Below are 24,879 nucleotides of genomic sequence, written 5' to 3'. Positions count from 1 at the left end.
TCTGCAACCCCATGGACTGCAGCCCACCGGCTTCCTCTGCCCATGGGATTCAGGCAAGAATACTGGAGTGGGTAGCCACTCCCTTCTCCAGGCGATCTTCCTGACCCAGAGAAGGAACGCGGGTGTCCTGCAATGCAGGCAGATTCTTTACCATGTGAGCTACCAGGGAAGAAGGAAATACCCAATACCCACCGATGACCTGACTCACCCATGCTCTTACCTTCTGGGTCAGAGCTTTGCAAGCGTCCAGCACGTTTCCATGCAGAAGTGTAACCTCTCAGTGCAGGAACAAGCTAGGCTAATCTTCCAGATGCAAGTGAAGGACCCTCTGGCTTGCCCTTCACACTTGCCCTAGTTGGGTATTTATGTCCAGGACCCAGTAACCACTGAAACAGCATAGGATTCAAGCAAACCAAAACAAATCCTTACATAGTCCTGAGAGTCCAGTGAGATAAAATGATGGATCAAAGGATTATTTTTGCTAAATAAAGCGCTTTAGGTTTTGCATCTCACTGGACTCAGTTCTCAACAGGATGTCGTCCTCATGGGCTGGAATTTGGAACTGCCACCACAGTCATATAATCAGTCACCTCCAATTCATTTAATCGAAACAACCCTTGATGAAGCCCTGCTGCGCTTATAATTTAAACCTTAGAAATGGGAGAGGGATGGATAATGTGAAGGATTCCTTTTTCCGCCTCTGAAATTAGCTTCGTGTAATAATTCAGAAAGTAGTTGGTTGCATCTGATTGCATGCCTCGGTAATCGGAGCCATCTGCCTCTCTGCTAAGGAGTTCACCTCTTTAATCCAGCTTAGAGCCCACGAACCACTTCTCGCTATCATTATGCCCTTGAATAGATGAGGCTGCACGGAGTCCTTTGCTTTTCAACGTGTTGCTATCACTGAAAATACTTGGGGATTTTGTGATTTGCTTGTTTTCTTTTGAGTTTTCTCGGAGTGTTTGGCTTGCTTTCTCTGGGGGCAGACACAATGGCTTTCCTTATGAAAACTATGATAAGTAACCAGGTGAAGAATTTAGGACTCGGTGGCGGGTCTGAAGAAAAAAAAGAAGAAGGAGGAGCATCTGACCCTGCAGCCGCTCAAGGGATGAGCCGAGAGGAGTATGAGGAGTACCAGAAGCAGATCATCGAGGAAAAGTGAGTACGCGCAGCTCGGGCTCCCTGTTGGAGCAGAAGGCAGCTCCCCGTGGCCATGCTGTCCTGCGCCCCACTCTTCCCCCTCCGCCCTTCAGGGGCCGTTCCTGTGCCACTGCCTCTAAACTCAGGGAAGTCTGTTCTGCTAAAAAGTGAACCAGCCCTAGCATCAGCAGCCACTCTGTCTTACTTGTGTGAGTGGAAATGAAAAACCCTATAAACAAATCTACACGTCATCCTTAAAAGCCGCTGAAACTTTCCGATCCAGGCACATTTTAACTGACCTCAGTTGTTCAAATGTAAAATGGGGCACCTGAATATTTTTACAGTCATCTGGAAATTCACCCTCTTAGGTGAGTGTAGAAAGCTTTCAAACTGTAGGAATTGAGACTTTGCACCTGGAAGGGGCCTAAAAGAGCACAGAGTACAATATTCTTGAACTTACTTGTGCAGGAAAAAGAAAAAGCCTGGAAAATACATGACAATTATGTCATAAGACTTGGCTTCTCGAAAGACTCTGAATAGATACGTGGACTGCCTATTATGAAAATTTTAAAAGATTCAGACGAGTAGAACAGGGTAATGGATGGCCGTATATGTCTGGCATAAAGCTGACAGTTGACATTTCGTCACGTTTGCTTACCGATGATTAGATAGTTGGAGGATAGATCTTGATTGATAGATAAATAGGTATAGAGAACCATTTTAAAGTAAATTACAGACAACCTGATACTTTACCCCTGGATCCTTTGCCTATATACCTCCAAAAAATCAGGACATTGTTCTGGCTATATAAAATGTAATAAATAGTAACATTTCAGTTGGGTATCATGGAATGTGAATATTACCAATTTTTAACTACTGAAGACTGATCTTTAAATAAGTGTAGTCTATATTTAATCTTCTAAAGTTTAAAGAGGAATTTAAGAGTTTTAATAATCAAATCAAACAGTATTGAAGCATCAGTCTTGACGTTAAAAGTTCACCATATGTTACAAAAGTTTTTTTTGTTTTTTGTTTTTTGGCCACCGTGGCTGTTTTGCTAATAATTACATGATAATTGCCTAGGTCTTATTGCTAAAATGATTAAAGGAGAAAGGGTTGATGACCTGGAGGAAACTAAGGAAGCTTAAATCTTCCATTTAGTGGGAACCTTGTCTATTGTATTTTTTCCTGAAAGCAACTGTGGCTTATAAAACTACCTAGAATGTATTGTGCTTGGATTTGCAGTAAATTTAAGGTCTGTTTTTGTTTTTTTTTTTTAATGCAACTGCAAAAATAATGTGGGTGCTAAACTAATCTGCAAAGAAGGCAGTGTTCCCCAGATCCTGGCCAGGGTTGCCCATGGCGTGTGAGAAAAAGCAGCAGCAAAAAAATAGCATCAGATGTGCTCAGCTCAAGGGGGCCAATAAAAAGAAAATGGCCAGAAATATAGACTACACATCTGATATTAAAATAGCACTTAATGTGTCCCAGTAATAAATCTGGTCGCAGATATGACATCTGTTTGGCTAACTAATGTCATAGTTTCACTTAATTTTATACCTGGACAGATCAGAAACCAAAATAGTCAAATGGTATCATCAGTCAGTTATACACCAAACGCTCAGCTCTGTGTGTGTGTATGTGTGGGTTAGACATTTGTTTGATCACCCAATTAAAGCAATAGTAGCAGGACAGTGAGGCTAACCTGCTTGCGCGGCAAGAGGCAGGACTTCCGGTCCACTGCTTGAGTTTCCAAGAGCTTCATCGCCTAGAATACAATATAAAGAGGCAGACATCAGGGAGCTATGCTCCGTATTTTGTAATAACCTATAAGGGGAAAGACTCTGAAAAAGAATATATATAAAGGGCTCCCCAGAGGGCACCGTGGTAAAGAATCCATCTGCCAGTGGAGGAAACTCAAGAGAGTTGGGTTCGATCCCTGGCTTGGAAAGATCCCCTAGAGGAGGAAATGGCAACCCACTCCAGTATTCTTGCCTGGAAAATTCCATGGACAGAGGAGCGTGGTGGGCTATCATTCATGGGGTCACAAAAGGGTCAGACACAACTGATCACACACACACACATATATATAAAGCAGAATGACTTTGCTGTGCACCCAAAACTAACACATTGTAAATCAATTGTACTTCAATAGAAAAAATTTTGAAATGTACAAATTGGAGCAACTATCACAATGAAAAAATTAGTAGGCATCAAAAATGGTTCACACAAGTTACACCTAGAGACAGCTACACATGTCATAATATATATAATAATTAGGATGAACATTAGCAAATAAAAGCCTCCTAAACTTGTCTTCATCATTTCAGAAAAGTTGTGGGATTGACTTTACTAATAATAAATCAAGTACTACTCAGCAATGCACTCTGTGGCACATTCATCTTTATTTCCATGTTCAGATTCCACCGTCTCCCCACCTCCCACCATATTAGTAACATTAGTACTGAAAGAGGTCTATACCTAAATAGAATATTTGGAAAGTTCTAAATAAAACAACCTGTTCATTCCTCCATTTCTCTCCATTATATGAAAATGTCCCCTTAGTTATGATTCAGCCACTGATAGGGCATCACTTATAACTTGAACTTTGATGTGCATCACAGACTTAAGCATAAAAACTAAAATTATAAAGCATCTAGAAAAAAAAAAACCTGAATATATTTGCATCTTGGAAGTAGGCAAACTTTCTTAAACATGACTGTGAAATCAGTGGACATAAAATTTCGAAATGAGGAATTAGACATTATCAAAGCTAAAAACACGCCCTGCAACTAGAGAAATATATCCGTCCACAAAAAGACTCGTGCAGAAAAGTTCCTAGCAGCTTCGTTCACAAGAGCCCAAACTAGGAAATAACCCAAGTGTTCATCAGTAGACTAAATAAACAAATGAGATCTATTCATACAGTAGAATACACTCAGTAATGAAAAGGAACAAACCCCTGATAAGTAAAACAAGCTGGATAAACCCCCAGGGTTTTTTATGCTGAGTGAAAGAAGAAATACACAGAAGAATGCATAGCGTGTGGCTACATGTGTATGAAGTTCTAGAACAGGCAAACCCAACCTATGGTGGCAAGAAGACAGTGGTGGCCTCTAGGACTGGGAGCAGGCGTCGATCGAGAGCAGGATGAGGGCATTTTCTCAGGTGATAGTAATGTTTTTTACATCTCAATAGAGAGAAGGCAATGGCACCCCACTCCAGGACTCTTGCCTGACAAATCCCATGGACGGAGGAGCCTGGTGGGCTGCAGTCCATGGGGTCACGAAGAGTCGGACACGACTGAGCGACTTCACTTTCATTTTCACTTTCATGCATTGGAGAAGGAAATGGCAACCCACTCCCGTGTTCTTGCCTGGAGAATCCCAGGGACAGGGGAGCCTGGTGGGCTGCCGTCTGTGGTGTCGCACAGAGTCGGACACGACTGAAGCGACTTAGCAGCAGCAGCAGCAGCAGCAGAGGTTTTGTTTACACAGTAAAAACAGAAGCAAGAGAAGAGAAAAAATGCATGCGCATACACACAGATAATGTGAGATTTATCGCAAGGAGCCAGTGTTCACATGGCTGTGGAAGCCAGGAAGTCCCACCATCCGCCATCTGCAACCCAGCGAAGGCGGTGGTGTGGTTCTCAGAACTGGAGGGTTCTTAGAGCAAGAGGAGATCGCTGTCTCAGTTCAGCAGGCAGGCAGGCAGGCAGGGAGACTTTTTGTTGATTCAAAGCCTCCGTGGATTCCACGAGCACCCCCCACCCCCCCCACACACACCGAGGAGGGCCTTCTGTTTCACTCCATCCACCGCCCACAGACTCCAATGCTCAGCTCATCTAGAAACAGCTCCCAGACACACTCAGAAATGACGTTTAATCAGGACACCCTGTGTCCCAGTTGAGCTGACACACGAAGTTAACCATCACAGTCCATTTAAGGTCTGTACATTTAATAGCGTGCAACATTTTAATTCAAAAGAAAAGGAGCCCCAGTACTTTGGCCACCTGACATGAAGAGCCGACTCACTGGAAAAGATCCTGATTCTGGGAGATTGAGGGCAGAAGGAGAAGGGGATGACAGAGGATGAGATGGTGGGATGGCATCACCCACTCAAGGGACATGAGTCTGAGCAAACTCCAGGAGATGGTGAAGGACAGCCTGGCATGCCACAGTCCCTGGGGTTGCAAGTTGGACACGACTTAGCTACTGAACAACAACAACAAATAAACAGATATGTAATTGGAGTTATGGTATGCACATTGAAGTGTTTGGGGGAAGAGAGTACTGATATCAACAACTTTGAAATGCATCAGAAAATAGGATGGATAAATGAATGGAGAGAGAAATGGAGAGACAGGGCTAGGTAACTGACATTTCCTAAAACGTATAGGCAGATGCCAGTAGCAGAATGTAAATGGTGAGTATATGCGTGTCAACTGTAAAACTGCTTCAACTTTTCTGTACACGTGAATCTTTTTATAGTAAAGTATTGATGTTGGGGGAGATCGGCTTCTGCCCATGCCCCCGGGTCTCTGAGCTCTTCAGCAAGCTTTCTTTCCCTAAATGAGAAGACTGAGCCCAGGGTTCTCTTATGCCTCCTCCAGGCCTGACCTTTTGCAGAGGGAAATGAGTTCAGAGAGTGTCCAAAGCCAGGCCCCATTGATGAGCAGTTTAATGTGACATCTTCAGAGCCAACCCTTCCTTCAGCCAGGCTTCTGTGTAATGATTCCAGAACTTGGAGTTAAGAAATAGAAACCAACGGAGCCACCTGAAAACAGGATATTTATTTTAAGGCAAATTATGTAGTTCAGGGAGGAGGGCATGGCTACCCACTCTAGCATTCTTGCCTGGAGAATCCCATGGACAGAGGAGCCTGGTGGGCTACAGTCCACGGGGTCACAAAGAGGCGGACACGACTGAGCGACTTAGCGTATCATAGCATGTAGTTCAGTGGCAAAGAATCCACCGCACGGTCAGGAAGATCCCCTGGAGAAGGGAATGGCAACCCACTCCAGTGCTCTTGCCTGGAAAACCCCATGGACAGACCACAGGATCACAAAGAGTCAGAAATGACTGAGCAACTAACATGCTTCTTGCAAAGATGCTTCACCAGACCCGTTGCAGACACGCCCCCAGGCTTCGTGGGCCAAACCAGGACCAGAGCGTCACTGGGAGTCACGGGCACTCATTCGATCCCTGGCCGCCCATCCACCTCCGTGCAGCCACTTTGTCCTTCGGGGCAGTCAGCCCTCTGCTCCTCTACTACCCGAACCACCGGTAAGGATGGGCAGCCAATGTCCTCTGAGCTCACTGTTAACAGATTCAACCACACTGCGAGTCTCTGACTTGCTCCGTCCCAAACCCAAACTCTCAGAGAAGCAATTCCACTTACCCAGCTCGGTCCAGTCCTGTACAGCTAGAGGACAGGGCCACGTGTATAAAGGTTCCTGTTGTCACTGAGTCACTCAGTCCCATCTGAGTCTTCACGACCCCATGGACTGCAGCCCACCAGGCTCCTCTGTCCACGGGATTCTCCAGGCAAGAATACAGGGGTGGGTTGCCATTCCCTGCTCCAGGGGATCTTCTCAACCCAGGGATCAAACCCACGTCTCCTACAATGGCAGGTGTATTCTTTACCACCAGGGAAGCCCTCTATCTAAAAGCAGCCTCTAATAATGTGCTTCCTTGGGCAGCTAGGAGAGGAAGTGATTCAAGTGAGCTTCAGCGACATCCTCAAAGCTGTCTACTTCTCTGGATCATCAAGAACAAGGGAGCCCACTTCCAACAGCAAATCACAAGTCCAATTAAGCCGTCCACAGAGCGTTCTGAAAATCCACACCCAATCTTGTGTGAGTGATCCCTTCACCCAGGGAAGGGATAGCTGTACCTAAACTGGGGCTTAGCAGGTTGACAACGAAGGGATATAGCTTTATATTATATCCCCAAATCCTGTCTGCCTCCAAACGGCCCCCTCTCCTGGATGCCGCAGCTCTGTTTAGCTTGCGTAAGAATCGCTCAGGCCATTTGTTAAAAACGTCACTTCTCAACGGTAGGGCCATGATGGAAGCAGGGAGATCGTTTAAATGGCCCATGCGGCCTCTAATCAAGTGGCCCGAGTGGTAGAGAGACGTGGACAGAGCACGTTTGCCGTTTCCATGGTACGCAGTAAAGAGGACCGCCACAGCTGAGAGGAGCCAGATGTAAACAGCCGTGAGGAAAACGGATCTTCCAGTCAGCGATGTGCCGAGCCGACCCACGGCATCCGGCAGCAACCAACCAAAGTCAATCGCACGCACCTCCCCCAGTTTCTCCCCATTATCGGCGACATCAAGTTGATATTAGTAGTTTGAAGTCCGCCTCAGTGGAAGTATTGACACCATGGCAACTGGCGGGTGCCTCAGAGCTTCTTTCCCCAGAAAGCTGGTTGTGATACATTAGTCAGCACACCACTACTTCCAGCTCTTTTTGATGATTAGGGACTGCTGCTGCTAAGTCGCTTCAGTTGTGTCCAACTCTGTGCGACCCCATAGACGGCAGCCCACCAGGCTCCTCTGTCCCTGGGATTCTCCAGGCAAGAATACTGGAGTGGGTTGCCATGTCCTTCTCCAATGCATGCATGCAGGCTAATTAGGGACTAGAAACCTATTTTAAAATCAGTGCATAAGATATGGTATGAAGATAAGAATCACTGCATGCGATACCATATGGAGCGATGGACGTTCATAAGGCTGCCTTGGTTAGAATGGAAGGGGTGGTTCTGAGAGACGCTGGAAGAAGTCTGCTCGGCGTGGTTTATAGATGCTGACAGTGGAAAGGAGCAGCGGACGTCTCTCCCTGGACTGAGGCGCCATTTCCAGAGCACGTCTCTTTGGCAGGGTCACAGAGAGAACTTTTCACAGTTGGATCCCCTGTCCTTTATATTTTCCATGTCCCTGTTCAGCTGTCAAGGATTTCAAGTGCTTTTTTTTTTCTTAATTCCACATTGTTGTAGCTCAGAATTCTGATCCCCATTTATTGATGGAATTAAATGAATTGAATAATGACTGAATCTCAAACTCTATCAGTCACTGAGTTTTGCAGAAACTGTTTGCAGAAACACAGCTCTGCAGAGATCTGGAGAAGAACATCCTTTAAAGCACAAAGTTACGTCTTTCACCTTGAGAATCTTGCAGAGTCAAGGCAGCATGGGTGGAGACTGAACCGGCCTTAAATAGATACGTGGAGCCCACGTAGGGGTTTCTAAAGGGACGTCAGGAAAGGAAATGGAAGGAGATGCTAAGGGTTTGCTCCAAAGATCTTTGTTCCATAAGTGTTCTGTAGAATTTAAAACTTATGTGCCAAGTACGAATTATTATGTATAAAATAAGCTAGAAGGATACATTGTACAAAATAGGGAACACGACCAATATGTTAATTATGATCATTATAAATGGAAGATAACCTTTAAAAATTGTGGGGAAAAAAGAGGGAAGAAGAATTCCCTGGCAGTCCAACACTTAGGACTCTGAACTTCCCCTGCAAGGGGCCCAGGTTCAATCCCTGGTTGGGGAACTAAGATTTCCTATGCTGAGTGACACAGCTCAAAAAAATTTTTTAAATAAAATAAAAGTCATAAATTGCTATATTGTATATCTGTGACATATAGTATTGTACAGCAACTATATTTCAATGTTTTAAATTCTAGAAATAAATAAAACTTACATCCCCAAAGTAATTCTCAACATCCTCTGTTATCAGCTTATACACCTAGCATTTCAGAAGCACTAAATGTGTTAGCCCCTAAAAAATACAATAAAATAAGAAACAAAATGATTTTGAAAACGTAGCTTCTCTCCATGATGCGGACGGGCTGGGAAGCTGCCCGTTGGGAAGTGCTCCCAGTGACTCTGAAGCCTGAGCTCCCAGGTGGGGTGAGAGGAGCATGGGGAGGTCAGCTCTTCACCAGGGATGGTCCCCTGCCTCTCCCGAGCTGCATCAGCGAGAGGTCAGAGAGAGGTTCGCAGAACCGACATGTCTGGGAATTCAGATCTGTACTCAGTCTTGATCAGTGGGAACTCAGAGGGTGAGGCCCAGTGTCTGGCTCCTCTGAGCAGGGCTGGAGTAGCCAGTGGTCTCATGTCCTCTGATCCTTTATTGCGTTCTTTCACTTTCAGGATGGAAAGAGATGCTGCGTTTACACAAAAAAAGGCAGAGAGAGCATGCCTCAGAGTTCACCTCAGAGAAAAGTACAGACTCCCAAAGGTGAGACTCTTAACACGATAAACATGCAGTCATTTTTTACATACTAAGAAATGCAGAGTGTTGGATTATCAGCAAGGGTCACACTCAGAAGTCTGTGTGTGTGTATGTGTAACATAAACATATAAATACGTACATAAATACATATATATTTAAATGTCTTAATCATAACTGGGGCTTCCCTGGTGGCTCAGCTGGAAAAGCATCTGCCTGCAATGTGGGAGACCTGGGTTCAATCCCTGGGTTGGGAAGATCCCCTGAAGAAGGGAAAGGCTGCCCACTCCAGTATTCTGGCCTGGAGAATTCCATGGACTGTATAGTCCATGGGGTCACATAGAGTCGGACACGACTGAGTGACTTTCACTTAATCGTAATTGAGGTATTTGATATAGTGAGAAGAGCATTGAATTAGTTCATAAAAACTAGATTCCAGGCACTTAACCTCTATGAACTTCCATTTCCTCTCAAAAAAAGGGAGTAATACCTGTTTATGTAAATGTATTTAGGGACTATAGAATATCTGTATGTGCTCAATTAGAATAACCGTCATCACAGCTGACATTTACTGAGCTCTTTCTAAGTGCCAGGCACTGCTCCTAAGCTCTTTGCATAAATTCACTCAGTCCTCACCACAGTCTTATAAGCTGTGTTCTTAGAGGAAATGGAGACAGAAAGAGAGTGACTACCCTCCTGCTAAGGGACACGCACACAGACACACACAGACACACCATCAGCTGGTTGTGTGTCTTCCAGAAAGATGGGGTATTTTAAGGATACATACATATATATTTGTTGTTATTGAGGATCTATTTTTGCAACTGTCCTGTGGTTTGGTGAGAATGTGAGGAGAACTGGGTTCGAATCCTGGCTCTGACATCAGCAATGTCAGATGGCTTCTTAATACAGCTCAGCCTCCTTTTCCTCACCTGTAACATGGGGGCAGTGACACAGACTTCCCAAGGTCGTCGTCTGAAATCATAAGATAAATCAAGTGCCTGACTAGTGGAAAGAGCTCCCTGGGTGATCGCTCTTGCTGCTGTTATCATCTCTACGCACAGAAGTCTTATTTCTTGATAATAACAAGGGGGCATCCTGAAGTGAGTCAACAACGCAAGAACTGCAGGTCTCTAAACCGAAAATAGTAGGGCTTCCTGGGGGCTCAGACAGTAAAGAGCCTGCCTGCAGTGCAGGAGACCCAATTTTGATCCCATGGATGGAGGAGCCTGGAGGGCTACAGTCCGTGGGGGTCACAAAGAGTCACGACTGAGCAACTTCACTTTCTTTCACTTAAACTGAAAATATCTGCCCTTTGATTGTTTTTTTAATGGTGAGCTGGTGGTCTTGCTCAACCAGATCCTCAGGGGTGGACAACCTCCTTTGCAAAATCGGTTTAATGCTCTTCAGAGAAAAACATAAATAATTTCCAAATCTCTAAGCTTAGCTTGTTTCTTTGGCACAAGAGCCTTTCCAACAGAAACTACGGAAAGAGGGGAGAATTAGAGCCATGTAATATATAGATTCATATCCACCCTGGAGTGACAGTGACTCTATTCACCATACGCTCCCTGCCTGAGTTGTGTCCCGCTCTTTGCCACCCCATGGACTGTAGCCCTCCAGGTTCCTCCATCCATGAGATTCTCCAGGCAAGAGTACTGGAGTGGGTTGCCATGTCCTCCTCCAGAGGATCTTCCTGACCCAGGGATTGAACCCACGAAGCTTATATCTTCTCCACTGGCAAACAGGTTCATTAACACTAGCACCACATCTAACTACTGCTCCCCAAAGCCACCGAGAGGAGGCAAGACCACGAGCAGTCGATACACTATGAACAGCGGAGCCCAGTAACTTAGCTGCATGGGTTACTAACGCCCATGAACCCATTTTTCTATAGCTGCTTCAAATGCACAACACATATGAGACCCCCGCCGACTTTTCCATAGACCCCGAAAGAGACTTTCGAGCTTGTCTAAGAATCCAAGCCATGGCCTCACTTCAGACATGAGAAGCCTGCAGCCAAGGTGGGGGCGGGGTGGGGGCTCAGGGGCTTTGCAAAACCCCACAGCTGTGCAGTGACAGAACCAGGATCGGGCCTCAGGCCCCTCAGCCCTGAAAAAGAGCATCCTACCCACAAAGGGATTTGAACACAGGTCCGCCTGGCCCCAAGGTCTCTGCTCTTTCCACTTTTCACATTCGAGGCATTCTGAACGTTTTAGAGCTGTTTGAAATTCCACAGGGTTTAAAACTTCCCTGCCCCTTCCAGGAAAACATGCCCTGCTCCTATTTTAGCGAAACATCTCAGAATCTGTCCTCCAGAGACCCGGGCCCATCGCTTTCCCCGCTGCTCCGTCAGCTGATGGCTTGACGGGAGACCGTGAGCGCAGACACAACTCCGGTACAATCCGAATAAACAGCGGTAGCGTCGCCTGAGAGCACTCCCCACATCATCCTGCACCCTGGAGCTTTCGGCGGGGGGAGGAGGGGTCTCCCTAAGGGCGCCCGTGTGTCACGGCTTCGTGTGTGTGTTAGTCGCTCAGTCATGTCCGACTATAGCCTGCCAGGCTCCTCTGTCCATGATTCTCCAGGCACTGGAGTGCATTGCCATTTCCTTCTCCAGGGGATCTTCCCTACCCAGGGATCGAACCCGGGTCTCCTGCATTGCAGGCAGATGCTTTCCTTCCGAGCTACTAGGGAAGCCCATGGCTGGATGGTGTCAAAATGGATTCTAACCTGATGCTTCAAGAATTTGCCTAAGGCGTGAAAAACCCCAATAATACAACGGCCTGCTTTTTTTGTCAGCACCTGGAAATTCCATCTAACCCCAGGTGCTCTGTTCTTAAAAATGGTAATTAGGACTTCCCTGGTGGGGCAGTGGCTAAGAATCTGCCTGCCGGCGCACAGGACCCAGGTTCGATCCCTGGTCGGGGGAGATCCCACACGCTGTTGGCTCAACAAGAGGCACAGCAAGGAGAAGCCCGCCCGCAGCAGCAGAGTCGCTCCTGCTTGCCGCAGCCAGAGAACGTCCATGCAAAGCAGCGAAGACCTAACACAGCCCCAGATAAACAAACAAAATAAATACATTTTGGAAACAGTAATGATAGGAAGAACGCCATCAAAGATCGGCCAGGTCTCATTCCGTTCAGTTCAGGTCACCCCAGCCGCGAGCGACACCCCTGCCTCGGCGCAGGCCTTGGGCTTGGAGGGCATCCCGCCGCGCCCCCGCCGCGCCCCCGCCGCGCCCCCGCCGCGCCCCCGCCGCGCCCCCGCCGCGCCCCCGCCGCGCCCCCGCCGCGCCCCCGCCGCGCCCCCGCCGCGCCCCCGCCGCGCCCCCGCCGCCTTGAGAGGCGGTCACAGGCTCCTGCCGCCCACGCGGGGGCAGGAACCCAGCTCCTTCTGGCCTCCCTGGGCCCCCAGCCGCAGCCGCGGGGCGATGCCCCCAGGCCTCCCCAGCAGAACCGCCCCTCAGAGGGTCTCAGTTCTTCCCCGGGGACTGCGCGCTCTAGGAGGGTCAGTGTAGGTGGCCAGGAGCGACTTCCAGAGGGGGCTTGTTTTTTGCAGCGCACTCTGTTGACATTAAGGATCTTACGCGCATGGCGCTCTGCAGCGGCCGCTGTGCTGGCAGGCCTGGGGAGGCCGCTGGGCCTGCTGGGGTGGCAGCAGGGAGGCAGGAAGGGGCCGCACCCTCGAGAGCCGCGCCGCTGTCTCCGCACCACCGGGATGCTGCCGAGAAATCTTGAAACGCCTGTGGCTGTCATTGAGTAAGCATTGAAGGAACTGGAACTCTCAGCTGCGAGAGGAGACGACTTTGAGGAAACATGGCCATGGGGGAGAGGCATTTCCTAGGCCTTGAAAGTCTTGAGGGGGCTGCAGGCTGGTATGGAGCCATCCATCGGTTAGCTCACAGGGCTTCCTTTGATTATCCAGAAGGATCTGCATAGTGGACCCTTTAGAAAGAACCTTCTGAGAACCACCACGGGAATATAGGTGGTGGGTTTTCCTCTCCTAGACGTCCCCACAAGGAGCCCTGGAAAGCCAAGCAGTGCTCGGGGGCGTCACTGCAGTGGGGAAAGGCCAAGGCCGTGGTGCTGTGTATGGTGAACCGGAGCGGAAGGGATGAGGGGCCGGCGTGTCAGGACTGGGCCCTCACAGCAGCCCAGACCGGCTAAGGGAGGCCTGGGCCAGCGCGGAACAGAACGACAGGTTCTTGAGTCGTTGCCCGCAGCCCTTCACGGGGGCTTGCCACCCTGATTACTGCGCTAATGAGAACTTGAGACCGGAGCACCGTGGCCTAACACATCTAAACAGTGCTGTGCAGAGAGCGCGGCTCACCAGGGCCTTACCCGGCTCCTGAGCACAACCTTCCCTCCCCTCAGGGTTTGCAGAATCCTCAGTCCCGGCAGTCTCATAAAATCCATGTTGGGTAAACAGCCGGACTAACAGTATTAACAGCCCGCAGGAGGTTGGATGGGCTCACCGGGTTCTCCCCGCTAACGAGGGGGGACCCCTGGGGGCCTCATTCACGGTTCCCCGGGGTCACTCCCAGAGGTTACATAACCAGCAGAAGGCAGTCCTGGGCCCGAACCCTTGCCCAGGCCCAACGAGAGCAGATTTGAGGGAAATGTCTTCCCAGGAGCTGTCTGGTCTGATGAGGATAACTCCGTCACATTCTGGAATTAGAACTGTATTTTCTAAAGAAATCATTTGGCCGGTGTTTGCTGCGAAAAAGAGTTCTAGTCGACGGCCCACCGGGGGAAGGGAAGTTCGGTCTCTGAGCGGAGCGGTAGAGCCCTGACCCCCGCCAAACCACACACGGCTCCCCTCCGGGTTTTCTGCTCGCCGTCAGCACGGCCTCGTTGGTCGTACCTCGTCTTCTGATGACCCCTGTCTATCGCAGTCATCGCGGGAGTAAGATGAGTGCGGTCCTCAAATCGCAGTAACCGGCCGTGTATGTAGAAGAGCATATTCACCGTGTCCCCACCCTTGGAAGCCTCCCCACCAGCCCCGCTCATCCCCCCACTCCAGGTCATCACGGGACGTTCATGTCCACGCCTACAGCGGTTTCCTCTGCTTTGCAAAGGCCAAGTCGTTAGGGGACTTCAGCTGCCTGAAGTGACCCACCACCTCATGTTAGACTTGGGGCCCGTTCCACCCAGTGTCCTGTCCTGGGTCTTCAGTGCTTTCTCCCCACTGGCCTCTCCATTGTAAAGGAGGTCAAGTCTCTCCAATTAAAGCAAACAGCACTTTGAGTGAACGTGGCCTTCTGGGCATCTTCCTAAATGAGCGGTTCCCGCTGCTCTGCCAAAGCCTTCCTCCTGAAGATGCTCTGGAAGGTCGGTCTCGCTGCAGTAGACGGTCCTGCTGTTTCCTCCGGGCCCTCTTCCTGGAATGGTTCTTCCCCGAGCAGAGCCTTCCGCGCCCCGTCTCGCTCAGCGCTTCCTCCCTGAAGCCCTCTCTCTCACAGCCTCTCAGCGCCACCCTCCTCATTCTGCTCCGTAACCTGTCTCTCCTCTCTTTCCAGGGTTACCTCCCTGCTCTGCCCCCAGGTTTCTGAATATCCCCGGGGGCTCGCTCCGTCTTCTCTTTGTCCTTCACACTGTCACGCTCTCCCCGAAAGGCGGCATCTCCCGTGGCCTTCCGCTGCTACCTCGATGTGTGCTGCTGACCCTCCAGCCTCTACCTCCTTCCTACGCCTTCTCCCTAAAGGTCACCATCATGTCCACTTCTCCTCGGGCACCTCCAGCTCAGACCCAGAAAGACACTGGCCCCTCCCAGCGCTGCTCCTGCAGGCTCCACCTCCACCGGGGCCCCCAACCCACGCCACCCCCAGGCTCACTCTTGCCTGGTCCCTCCTCCTCCAGCCCCGCACAGAGCAATCAGCAGGCGACAGTCATTCCACCTCTTGCTGCTGCTGCTGCTGCTGCTAAGTCGCTTCGGTCGTGTCCGACTCTGTGTGACCCCTCTGTGCAGCCCACCGGGCTCCTCCTTCCATGGGATTTTCCAGGCAAGAGTACTGGAGTGGGGTGCCATTGCCTTCTCCGCATTCCACCTCCTAGTCATTCTCAACTCCTCCCTAAGTGCAGGGCTCAGTACTTCTCAGCAACTTGACTACAGTACCTCTTGTGTGTGCATTAAGTCTCTTCAGTTGTGTCCAACTCTTTGCGACCCCATGGACTGCCTGCCAGGCTCCTCTGTCCATGGGATTCTCTAGGCAAGAACACTAGAGTGGGTTGCCATTTACAATATCTCTTAAGTAGTTTTTTGATTGTGTCTTGCTTCCCTCAAAATTGCAGAGTGAGGTTTCCAAGATGCAAACAGATTCTGTTCTTCCCCCCCTTTTTTTTTTAAAAAAAAAGGCTTACCATGACTTTCTAGAGTAGACGCCAGCCTCCTGGCCTGCACATCTTGAGGTGGCTCCCAGCTGCCCAGCCTCACCTCTTGGGGCCCCTCACCTGGACTAGCTCCTCCTCCCACCTCACGTCCCCTACACCGTGCTCCCAGTGACCCCTTTCCTTCCTGGAAGACGTTGCTCTCGAGCTGCTTCTTCCAGAACCTTCCATGACCTCCCTCCTCTCCCACTCCCCTGTGCGCCCATAGCGCCTGAGTGCATGTCTCCCAGGCCATTGTTCCACTCTGAACCCTCTCAGCTGCTGGACTGTGTGCTTCTTAACAAAGCGGCTGAGGTTTCTGTCTTTCTCATCGGGGCCTTGCATGGTGTCTGACATGGAGAGGCTGCACATAGACACACACATGCACACACACACATATGCACACACAGAGAGACATGCACACACATACATACATGCACATACTACACACGTGCACACACTACACACAGAGACACACATACACGTGCATATACTACACACAGAGACACACACACATGCCTACGCACCTACTGCACACACATGCACACACAGAGAGAGACATGCACACACATACATACATGCACATACTACACACGTGCACATACTACACACAGAGACACACACATGCCTACGCACCTACTGCACACACATGCACACACACGCACCTATCACACAGACATACATAGACACACACATAAACACCCCCACACAGAAAATTCTTGCTGAATGTTCACTGTTAGTCGGGAAAAAAGAAAAACAAAAGCACACCCAAAGAACGAAGTATCAAAATCAGCAGAAGGAATCCATCTGCCACGAGAGTCAAATTACAGTCAGTTTTCATGAAAAGAACAAGTCTGGATTCGACATTATGATTCCTTATCAAATACAAAGATTACTTTAGCTCATAATTAGGATGTCATATTTTCTCAAGCAAAGGAAGTCATACTTATAAATAAAGCCACGAGGTTTTTTCTTTCCTAAAAACAAAGGCGCCCCCCCTTTCCTAGCCAATTCAAAATGTATATGTAAGTCAAGCCAAATTAATAAGAGAAAACAGCTCCACAATGAGCGCTAATCCTATTAACAGAATTGTCAATCTAGGTTAGTCATTGAAAAATAATGTCGGGCCCCCGCTGAGCTGGCGCTTTAGTTACACCTGGTGTTTGTCTGCAGTATTAAGGGCATCGCTCGCTCTGAACAAAGATGAAGACAAGAAAATCTAGCAGGAGGGCTTCTTTCAACATTCTACACTGAGAGCGCCGTTAGAGCTGAGATGTAAAGCCCCTCTTAAAGGCAGAGACAATTCTGTGACCCTCTCTCTGCCTGCCTTCTTCAGACCAGGTGCTCTTGGGGTTGCCCTGCAGGGTCCCAGGAACTAACACGCCGCTTCCAGCAGCTCTTTCTGGTGGCAGCTCGGAGTCCCTGCGGGGTCCCGCTAGGGGCCGTCCCTTCCCGCTCCTCCCCTGCCGCCCCGGTTCAGTTTGCTGCTTCTCCTCCTGCCCTGGGAAGAGCTGAAGGTCCCTGGGGACCTGGGAAGGAGGGAAACAGCCGTCAGGCTGGGATATGCCATCTTCTCACATAACCCTCACGGCCACCCTGGAAGGGAGGGAGACCTCATTTCCCCTGCCTGTATAAGAACAGCAGCTCAGAGAGGGTGCCAGGATTCCCGAGGTCACACAGCCGGTAAATGGCAACACCCCAAGGCGATCTGACTCACCAGCCGGGTTTTCCTACCAGACCCAGCAGCAGGGCTGAGCTCTCCTTCCCTAACAAGCAGAAGGACATCACGCAAGCCTCTTCACCTCCCAGGACCTCGGTTTCCGCATCTGTAGAGGAGAGGCTTGGACAAGTGACCTCTAGGAACGGCTCAAGTTCCCCCGCAAAGTCCGCACGCAGGAGAGCAGTGTGAGATGCACACAGTGGGGGCAGTCTCGCACCTCGCGAAGCGCCTGTGCGCACTCGCTCAGTCCACGTCGGAAACTAGTGGATCTTTTCAGGGTCACAGCCTCTGCCTCGCTCTCGAGTGCTGAGGGTGCCTTCAGGAGCTAAAGAGGGAAAGACCGTGGTGTAGCAGAAGCTGACGCTAGCAAGCCCTGACAGGGTCTCAACACCTCTCACGGGTTAGAATCACCCAGGAAGCTTCTAATTGTTAAAAAGTTTTAAAAACACACACACTTTTTTTTTTTTGAGTTGGACCATCTTTTAAAGTCTTTATTGAATTTGTTACAATATTGTTTCTGTTTTCTGTTTTGGTGGTGAGGCATGGAGAATCTTAATTCCCCAACCAGGGGTCGAACTGGCACTCCGTGCATTGGTAGGTGAGCTCTTAACCACTGGACTGCCAGGGAAGTCCCAGGAAAGCTTTTTCAAAATTCTGTTGCCTGGGTCCCTGCCACAGATTGTGCCTGCGTGCATGCTCAGCCGTGTCCAACTCTTTTGCGACCCCATGGGCTGTAGCCCACCAGGCTCCTCTGTCCGTGGGATTTTCCCAGGCAAGAATACTGGAGTGTGTTGCCATTTCCTCCTCCAAGGGATCTTCTCCGCCCAGGGATCAAAGCTGTTGCCTGTTGCTTGACAGGTAGAGTCTTTACCACTGAGCCACCTGCAAAGTCCAAAATCAGATCTTGTTGTCAATGTTGTTGCTGGATTGCTCAGCCGTGTCCGACTCTTCGCAACCCCGTAGACTGCAGCACGCCAGGCTTCCCTGTCCTTCACCATCTCCTGGAGTTTGCTCACACTCATATCTATATCTGGTGTGTGTCTGCATATCAAGCTTGACTGGCTGGACTCTAAGTGGGAACACTCAACTTTTTGTCGATATAACCATGTGAAATAGTTGATCACCGTATTTCCATTTTGATACCAGATGAGGACCAATTCACCAAGATGAGGAAGAAGGCAGTCTGAATCCAGGATCATGCTTACCCTTCAGCGAAAGGTCAGAACCAGTCAGAGGAGTAACAAGGGCAGGAGGCGGTGCTATTTAAATAATGGGGCATTCAGCCCTGGCAATTAAGATTATAAATCTGGTTAAAAGGCGAAAGATTACGACTGATTCTGGTCAGCCAGCCTAAAAATAATTAGTTCTTAACTGCATTAAACAATATCCCATATTGATGAGATTTCTAGAAAGGAGAAGACTTCTGAAACAGGACCCTGAGGAATGAAAGTAGCCTGTGCGTTCCTCTGTATACGCTAGCTCACTTGGCGCCTTCTCATTCATTCGCTGGCTCATCCACCTGTCAGGGGTTCTCAGCATCAGACTTCCGCTCCTTCCCTGGGGCTGGTTCGTGTCAGCTGTTCCTGCGCTTGGGCTCATGGCGTGTGGTGAAGCATGGACGCCTTTCCTCGATGCATGCATTCTGTCAAAATATTCCTGGCGTTCCCAACCTGAGGCAGCAAAGTCAGGACAGGACACCCATTGCTTGGATTGCAGAGGAGTCCCTCTCAGCAGGGCAGTGTGCTGTGCAAGGGGAGGCAACCCCAGGGTCGTGTATGAGTCCCATGTGCATGAGTGCACGCCCAGTCTCTCAGTTGGGTCCGACTCTTTGCGACACCATGGACTGCAGCCCCAGCGTAACCCTCCAGGCTCCTCTGTCCATGGAATTTTCCAAGCAAGAATACCGGTGGTGGTGATGGTTTAGTTGCTAAGTCATGTCTGACTCTTCGAGACCCCATGGACTGTAGCCCACCAGCCTCCTCTGTCCATGGGATTTCCCAGCAAGAATACTAGAGTGGGTTGCCACTTCCTCCTCTGGGGGGGATCTTCCCGATCCAGGGATGGAAACGTGTCTCTTAGGTCTCTCGCGTCGGTAAGCGGGCTCTTTACCAGTATCTGGGAAGCCCCAGGCTGGGAACCATATACACAAGGCTCCCGTGGACGGGTGGGAGCAGAGGTTGGGGGCAGACAGAGGTGCAGGTCATGAGCCAGGCACCTCGGTCAGTCTTCACCCTCTGTGCCCGATGTGCATTAGGTTGGGCCTGACAAGGGGTGAGGGGAGCTGGGCGCTCTGGGTCATTTTCTCCCAGAATTGTGTCTAGTGCTGAAAGGGAAATGAACAGGCCCAGTTTGCTAGGAAAGCCGAGGCTCTGGAGTGAAGGTAGGTAGGGGCACTCCCAGGCCAGAGGTGAGGGGACGGGAGAGTGAGGCCTCCTTCTGATGGCATGAGCACCGCGTGCAGGGCCAAGGCCTTTCAGGGCAATTCCGCTCCCCCGTCCCCGGCTTTACCTCTGAGGGTCATTACACTTAGGAATAGCCGTCTTTAATTGCTTAATACATTCCAAATTATTCAGTCATCATTTAATTAACCTTCTATAGAATTATGAAAGTTATGTAGGTTCATCACCCGGTCGTGAGAGGCTCTTTTTGACCCAGTGGATTGTAGCCCGCCTGGCTCCCCCATCATGGGATCCTCCAGGCAAAAATAGTGGAGCTGGGTTGCCATTCTCTTCTCCAGGGCATTTTCCCGACCCAGGGATCGAACCCTGGTCTCCTGCACTGCAGGCAGATTCTTTACCATCTGTGCTGACAAGGAGGCAAATAACATAAACCCAATTTATAAATAAGGAAATAAGTTCAGAGAGAGGGTGTTAGGTGCCCACGGTCACACAGCCTGTACATGGTGGAGGTAACCTTCACGCTCAGGTGTCTGATCTTCAAGCCAACCCTTGACCTCTAGGCAGCCCCCATGGGAGTGGGAAGGTAAACACGCCAGGAGCTATGAAATGAGAACTTGTTTACAGTCAAGAGGGCCTGCACTTTCAAGCGCCGTCCCTGACAACAGGCTCCTGGAGTCTTGTCTGTGACGACATGCCAGACACTCGTTGGGTTCTGAGACTTAGAGACCGATGAGTTACAGACCCCTGTCTTCAAGAGAGGTGGGGTGGGGCTTCTTAAACTTTGACAAGCAGCAGAATCACCAGGAGGGCTGGCTAAACCACAGACGGCTCAGCCCAGCCCCACGGCTTCTGAATCAGCAGGTCAGGGAGAGGGCCAAGAACCCTGGTGTCTAACAAGATTCCAGGGGATGCCTCTGCGGCGGGGCCTTCGGAGCCCACTTTGAGAACTGCTAGGGGAGACGTTGCGGCAACCCAGATCCCCTCTGTGAGTCGGGGGGCACAGTGGACCCTCACGGCTCTTCCTTCCCTGGGTCAGGGGAAGTGAAAGTGAAAGTCACTCAGTCGTGTCCGATTCTTTCCGACCCCATGGACTATACAGTCCGTGGAATTCTCCAGCCCAGAAGACTGGAGTAGGTAGCCTTTCCCTTCTCCAGGGGATCGTCCCAACCCAGGGATGGAACCCAGGCCTCCCCCATTGCAGGAGGATTCTTTACCAGCTGAGCCACAAGGGCCCGGGGAAGGAGGTGAAGATAAACCCGAGTAGGTCTGCAGCTGCAGAAGCTTCACTCTGAGCAGCCTGGAGAACAGGGGCTGGGGAGCTCCCTCCTGAGGGCATCGGGCCGCTCAGGGCACCAGTGGGCTGGCTGGCCCCCTGGCCCCTCCAGCTGCCTGTTCCCCCAGCCTGTCCAGGTTCCAACCTGGTGACAAGCGCAGAGACCTTCTTACCTCCTGGAGGGGTGTGGATGCTGGAATTCCCAGGAATGCCTTTACAGATTCTATACGTTTTATTTCAAGTGGGCAGAGGCCCAGCATGGCATTAGGTGAGCTGAGAATTCAGGCTGCCCCCTGTTTTTCCCACCTTCCTGCAAAAATGCCCAAAGGACCATCCATAAGGGAGGCCCCCTCGAGGGCAGGTGAATACAAAATAAATAGAAACAGAGGCTTGGCCGGGAGCCCTTGGGGATTAACTAACTAATTAATCCCCACACTAGTTTGACGAGGAACTAATTGATCTGTTAAGCACCTTGAGGGGCCAAGGCCTGGCCGAGTGCTTGGGAGTTTCTGTCACCTGGGAAGGCGACACTGAGAGCCGTCCTCCCAGGCTGTCCAGGGAGAGTCAGGGCGAGGGAGGCGCCCCACCAAGGCCTCCTTCCCCTTGGCATCAGAAGTCTGCGTTCCAAGGAGAGGGGAGAAAGCACAGAAGTAAACACGGAGAGGGAACTCTGGGGAGGGCGGGGCAGGTAATCTAGAAGTTCCATGTTGAAAGTGAGCCTCCAAGCTCCATGACCATGTGTGTGTCTCTGTGTCAGTTGCTTCAGTCGTGTCCATCTCTTTGTGACCCCATGGACTGTAGCCCACCAGGCTCCTCTGTCCATGGGATTCTCCAGACAAGAATACTGGAGAGGGTTGCCATTTCCTTCTCCAGGGCATTTTCCTGACCCAGCGATCAAACCTGGGTCTCCTGCATTGGCAGGTGGATTCTTTATCGTCTGAGCCACCGAGGAAGCCCCTATTTGACCTTATGTGTCCCCCAAAGCCCAGTTTGCCCCATGTTACAACCTGATCTCAGAGAATTATATCTGAGAGCAGCCATGTAAGAAAGGACCCTTGCCTTTCGCAGAGAAATATGTTCTGTAGATTCTTCTTTGTTACAAAACAAAGGGCTCTGCAGTCTAAGGGTAAAGACATACTCGGAGACCAGGCAGCAGGAACTAAGAGGCTGCAGAACAGCCACGCCTAGGACCATAGGAAAAAATGTAAGGCAGTAGCAGCAGCAGCAGCAGCAGCAGCAGCAGCAGCGAACAAGGCTAGCCCGGGGGTGCTGAGTTGGAGTCCTGGTGTGAATGATTCACTCAAAAAGCAGGTGGTGTGCGCCAGACTTGTTTCTAGGGGTCGAGGATGTAAGGCTGAGTCTGAGCTGCTTCTGTTCCGGTAGAAGGGAGGGAAGGGGTAATGGTTAACCGGAAGTTGCCCCTAAAGAGTGATGGCTGGATGGAGAGAGCCTGGTCTGGCCCTGTGATCCCAATACCCCACCCCCCACCCCAGAGTGGGCTCAGCTTGGGCCACTGAGTCATAGTCTGGGGCTGATGGAAAACAAAGCGTGCAGAGCAGCCCTGAGGCAGAGTTGCTCAAGCTTTTTGAGTATCAGCAGGACAGACAGTGGTCTGAAAATGCAGATTGCTGAACCCCAGCCTGGAGTTTCTGATCCCGTAGGTCCGGGGTAATTTGAGAATTTGTGCTTCTAACACATTCCCAAATGATGTTTTTAATTAGTTTCATGTTTTTAATTAATTAGCTAATTTTGGCTGTGCTGGGCCTCCCCATCTGTATGTGGGTTTTCTCTAGTTGTGGCGAGTGGGGCTCCTCTTCCTTGTGGTGTGAAGGCTTCTCACTGCGGTGCCGTGTCTCGTTGTGAGCGTGGGTTCTAGAGCAAGGGCTGGGTAGTCATGACACACGCGAGGGCTCTTCCCAGACCAGAGTCCCCTGCATCGGCAGGCCAATCTTAACCCCTGGACCTCCAAGGGAGCTCCTCATACCTTGGGAATCACAGTGCTAGAAGCTTCTGAGAGCCAAGTGCAGAGAGATGGGGCATCTCAGCTGGGATGTCCGGCCTCCGCAGCTGGTACCAGACCCAGGTTCTGCTGCCAGATGGTCAAGTGCGTTGTTCCCCGCATCCCTTGTCAGCAGACCTCGAGCTCCCTGCTGCGGTCAGGGTCGGCCGGTTGGTTGGTTTTAGAAGGGTTTTTCCTCTATCTCCGTGTTTGTCTTTCCGCACAGAGTGAGATGGATGAGAACCAAATCCAGATGGCTGGAGACGATGTGGATTTGCCCGAAGACCTCCGGAAAATGGTAGATGAAGATCAAGAAGAGGAAGAAGACAAGGATTCTATCCTTGGGCACCTACAGAACCTTCAGAACATGGACTTGGATGCCATCAAAGAGAAAGCCCAGGCCACCTTCTCGGAGATCAAGCAGACGGCGGAGCAGAAGTGCGCTGTGATGTGAGGCGGGCGGGCGCGGGGGAGGCCCGGCCAAGGCAGAAGCGACCGCTCCCCTGCGCGGCGCTTCCAACAGCGTCGGTGTTAACGTAGTGAACGGTTAAGAAAACCGTGAGGAAACTCGCAACCAACACGTAGAGGGCACCTCGGTTGCTCTAAACGCTCCTGGTAGCGCCCCTGCCAGCAGGAACCACACTGTCCTTTTAGCTGTAAACGTGATGAAGCCTGAGCTTTTCAGCTGTGAATGAGGCAGAACATACGTCTGCTTAAAGGTCTGCAGGACGGCCAGGAAGATACCAAAGCAAACGGCATCTCATCTCCGACTTTCTGCAGACAGGACAAGGCCTCGACTCTGCCCAGCTGTTAGCAGGCCTCTGGGTCTCTTCAGAGAAAGACGTGGAGGGCCAGGGTACCCCCCGGAGCCCAGACTGCAGGCTCAAGGGCCGTCAGAGATCGCACCACCTGTGTCCAGGCTGCCGTCGCTGATGCTTCTCGTGGATGCTCGCACGAAGCCGAGGGGCAGGGATGAGGGAGGAGACCTGGCCCGTGTTTGCACCGCAGATCACCCTTCCAGGAGGGTGGGAAGAATGGATTTGGGTGGAGGTGGGAGGTTGGGGAGAGGGGCGGCTTAGAGGCTGGGTGGGGCTGCGGGGAGCAACTGGAATGGCTAGCTCCGGTCCAGTATTCGGCGTCAGCTCCTCCTGGCTGACCTTGGTAACACCGCGGGGACCGTGAGGGTGGGCGAACAGCACGGAGACGTTAAATCCGCCCTTGTGCGTGTCTCTCTCATCCTCTTCTCCCCTCTGGCCCCTCTCCCCACCTTCCCTGCTTTCTCTTTCCTGTCCCTCAGATACTCACCCTACTCCCTCACACTAGCTTCCAACAAACTATGCTTTCCTTCTCTGCCACAGTCCTCCAGGCTACAGTCAACCTTCATATCCACAGGCCCGGGACCCAGGGATAGGGAGGGATGACTGTCCTATGCCGGGTTATATGAGGGACCTAAGCATCCTCGAATGCTATGTAGGTGGGGGGTGGGGGGTGGGGGGCGGTCCTAGAATCCCTGGCAGACATCCAGGAACGATTGTATACATGGATTTTTTTTTTGCCTAACATTTGCTCTCTTTCAAAGGAAATGACCCAGAAGATTTAGAACATTTACCTCTGAAGCACTTAGAACTGTTTAACCAAACCAAACTCAAAACAAAATTCTAGTTTTTTGTGGTTTTTTTTTGGGGGGGGGGGCCATGCCATACATCTTGCAGCATCTTCCCCGACCAGGGACGGAACCCC

At 50.5% G+C, this 24,879-nt stretch overlaps 1 protein-coding gene across 1 annotated transcript; it reads left to right on the top strand.

Annotated features, from left to right (window-relative positions):
- Window positions 1–673: 673 nt before the first annotated feature.
- CPLX4 (complexin 4) lies at window positions 674–23,593 on the top strand. The gene is made up of 3 exons (XM_069569068.1): window positions 674–1,158; window positions 9,302–9,389; window positions 23,366–23,593. The coding sequence occupies exons 1-3, from the start codon at window positions 992–994 to the stop codon at window positions 23,591–23,593; spliced, it is 483 nt and encodes a 160-aa protein (XP_069425169.1). The 5' UTR covers window positions 674–991.
- The last annotated feature ends 1,286 nt before the right edge of the window (window positions 23,594–24,879 follow it).

The sequence above is a fragment of the Ovis canadensis genome, chromosome 23, assembly GCF_042477335.2.
Source record: "Ovis canadensis isolate MfBH-ARS-UI-01 breed Bighorn chromosome 23, ARS-UI_OviCan_v2, whole genome shotgun sequence".
Lineage (NCBI taxonomy): Eukaryota > Metazoa > Chordata > Mammalia > Artiodactyla > Bovidae > Ovis > Ovis canadensis.
This window is presented reverse-complemented; position numbering and strand designations above follow the sequence as displayed.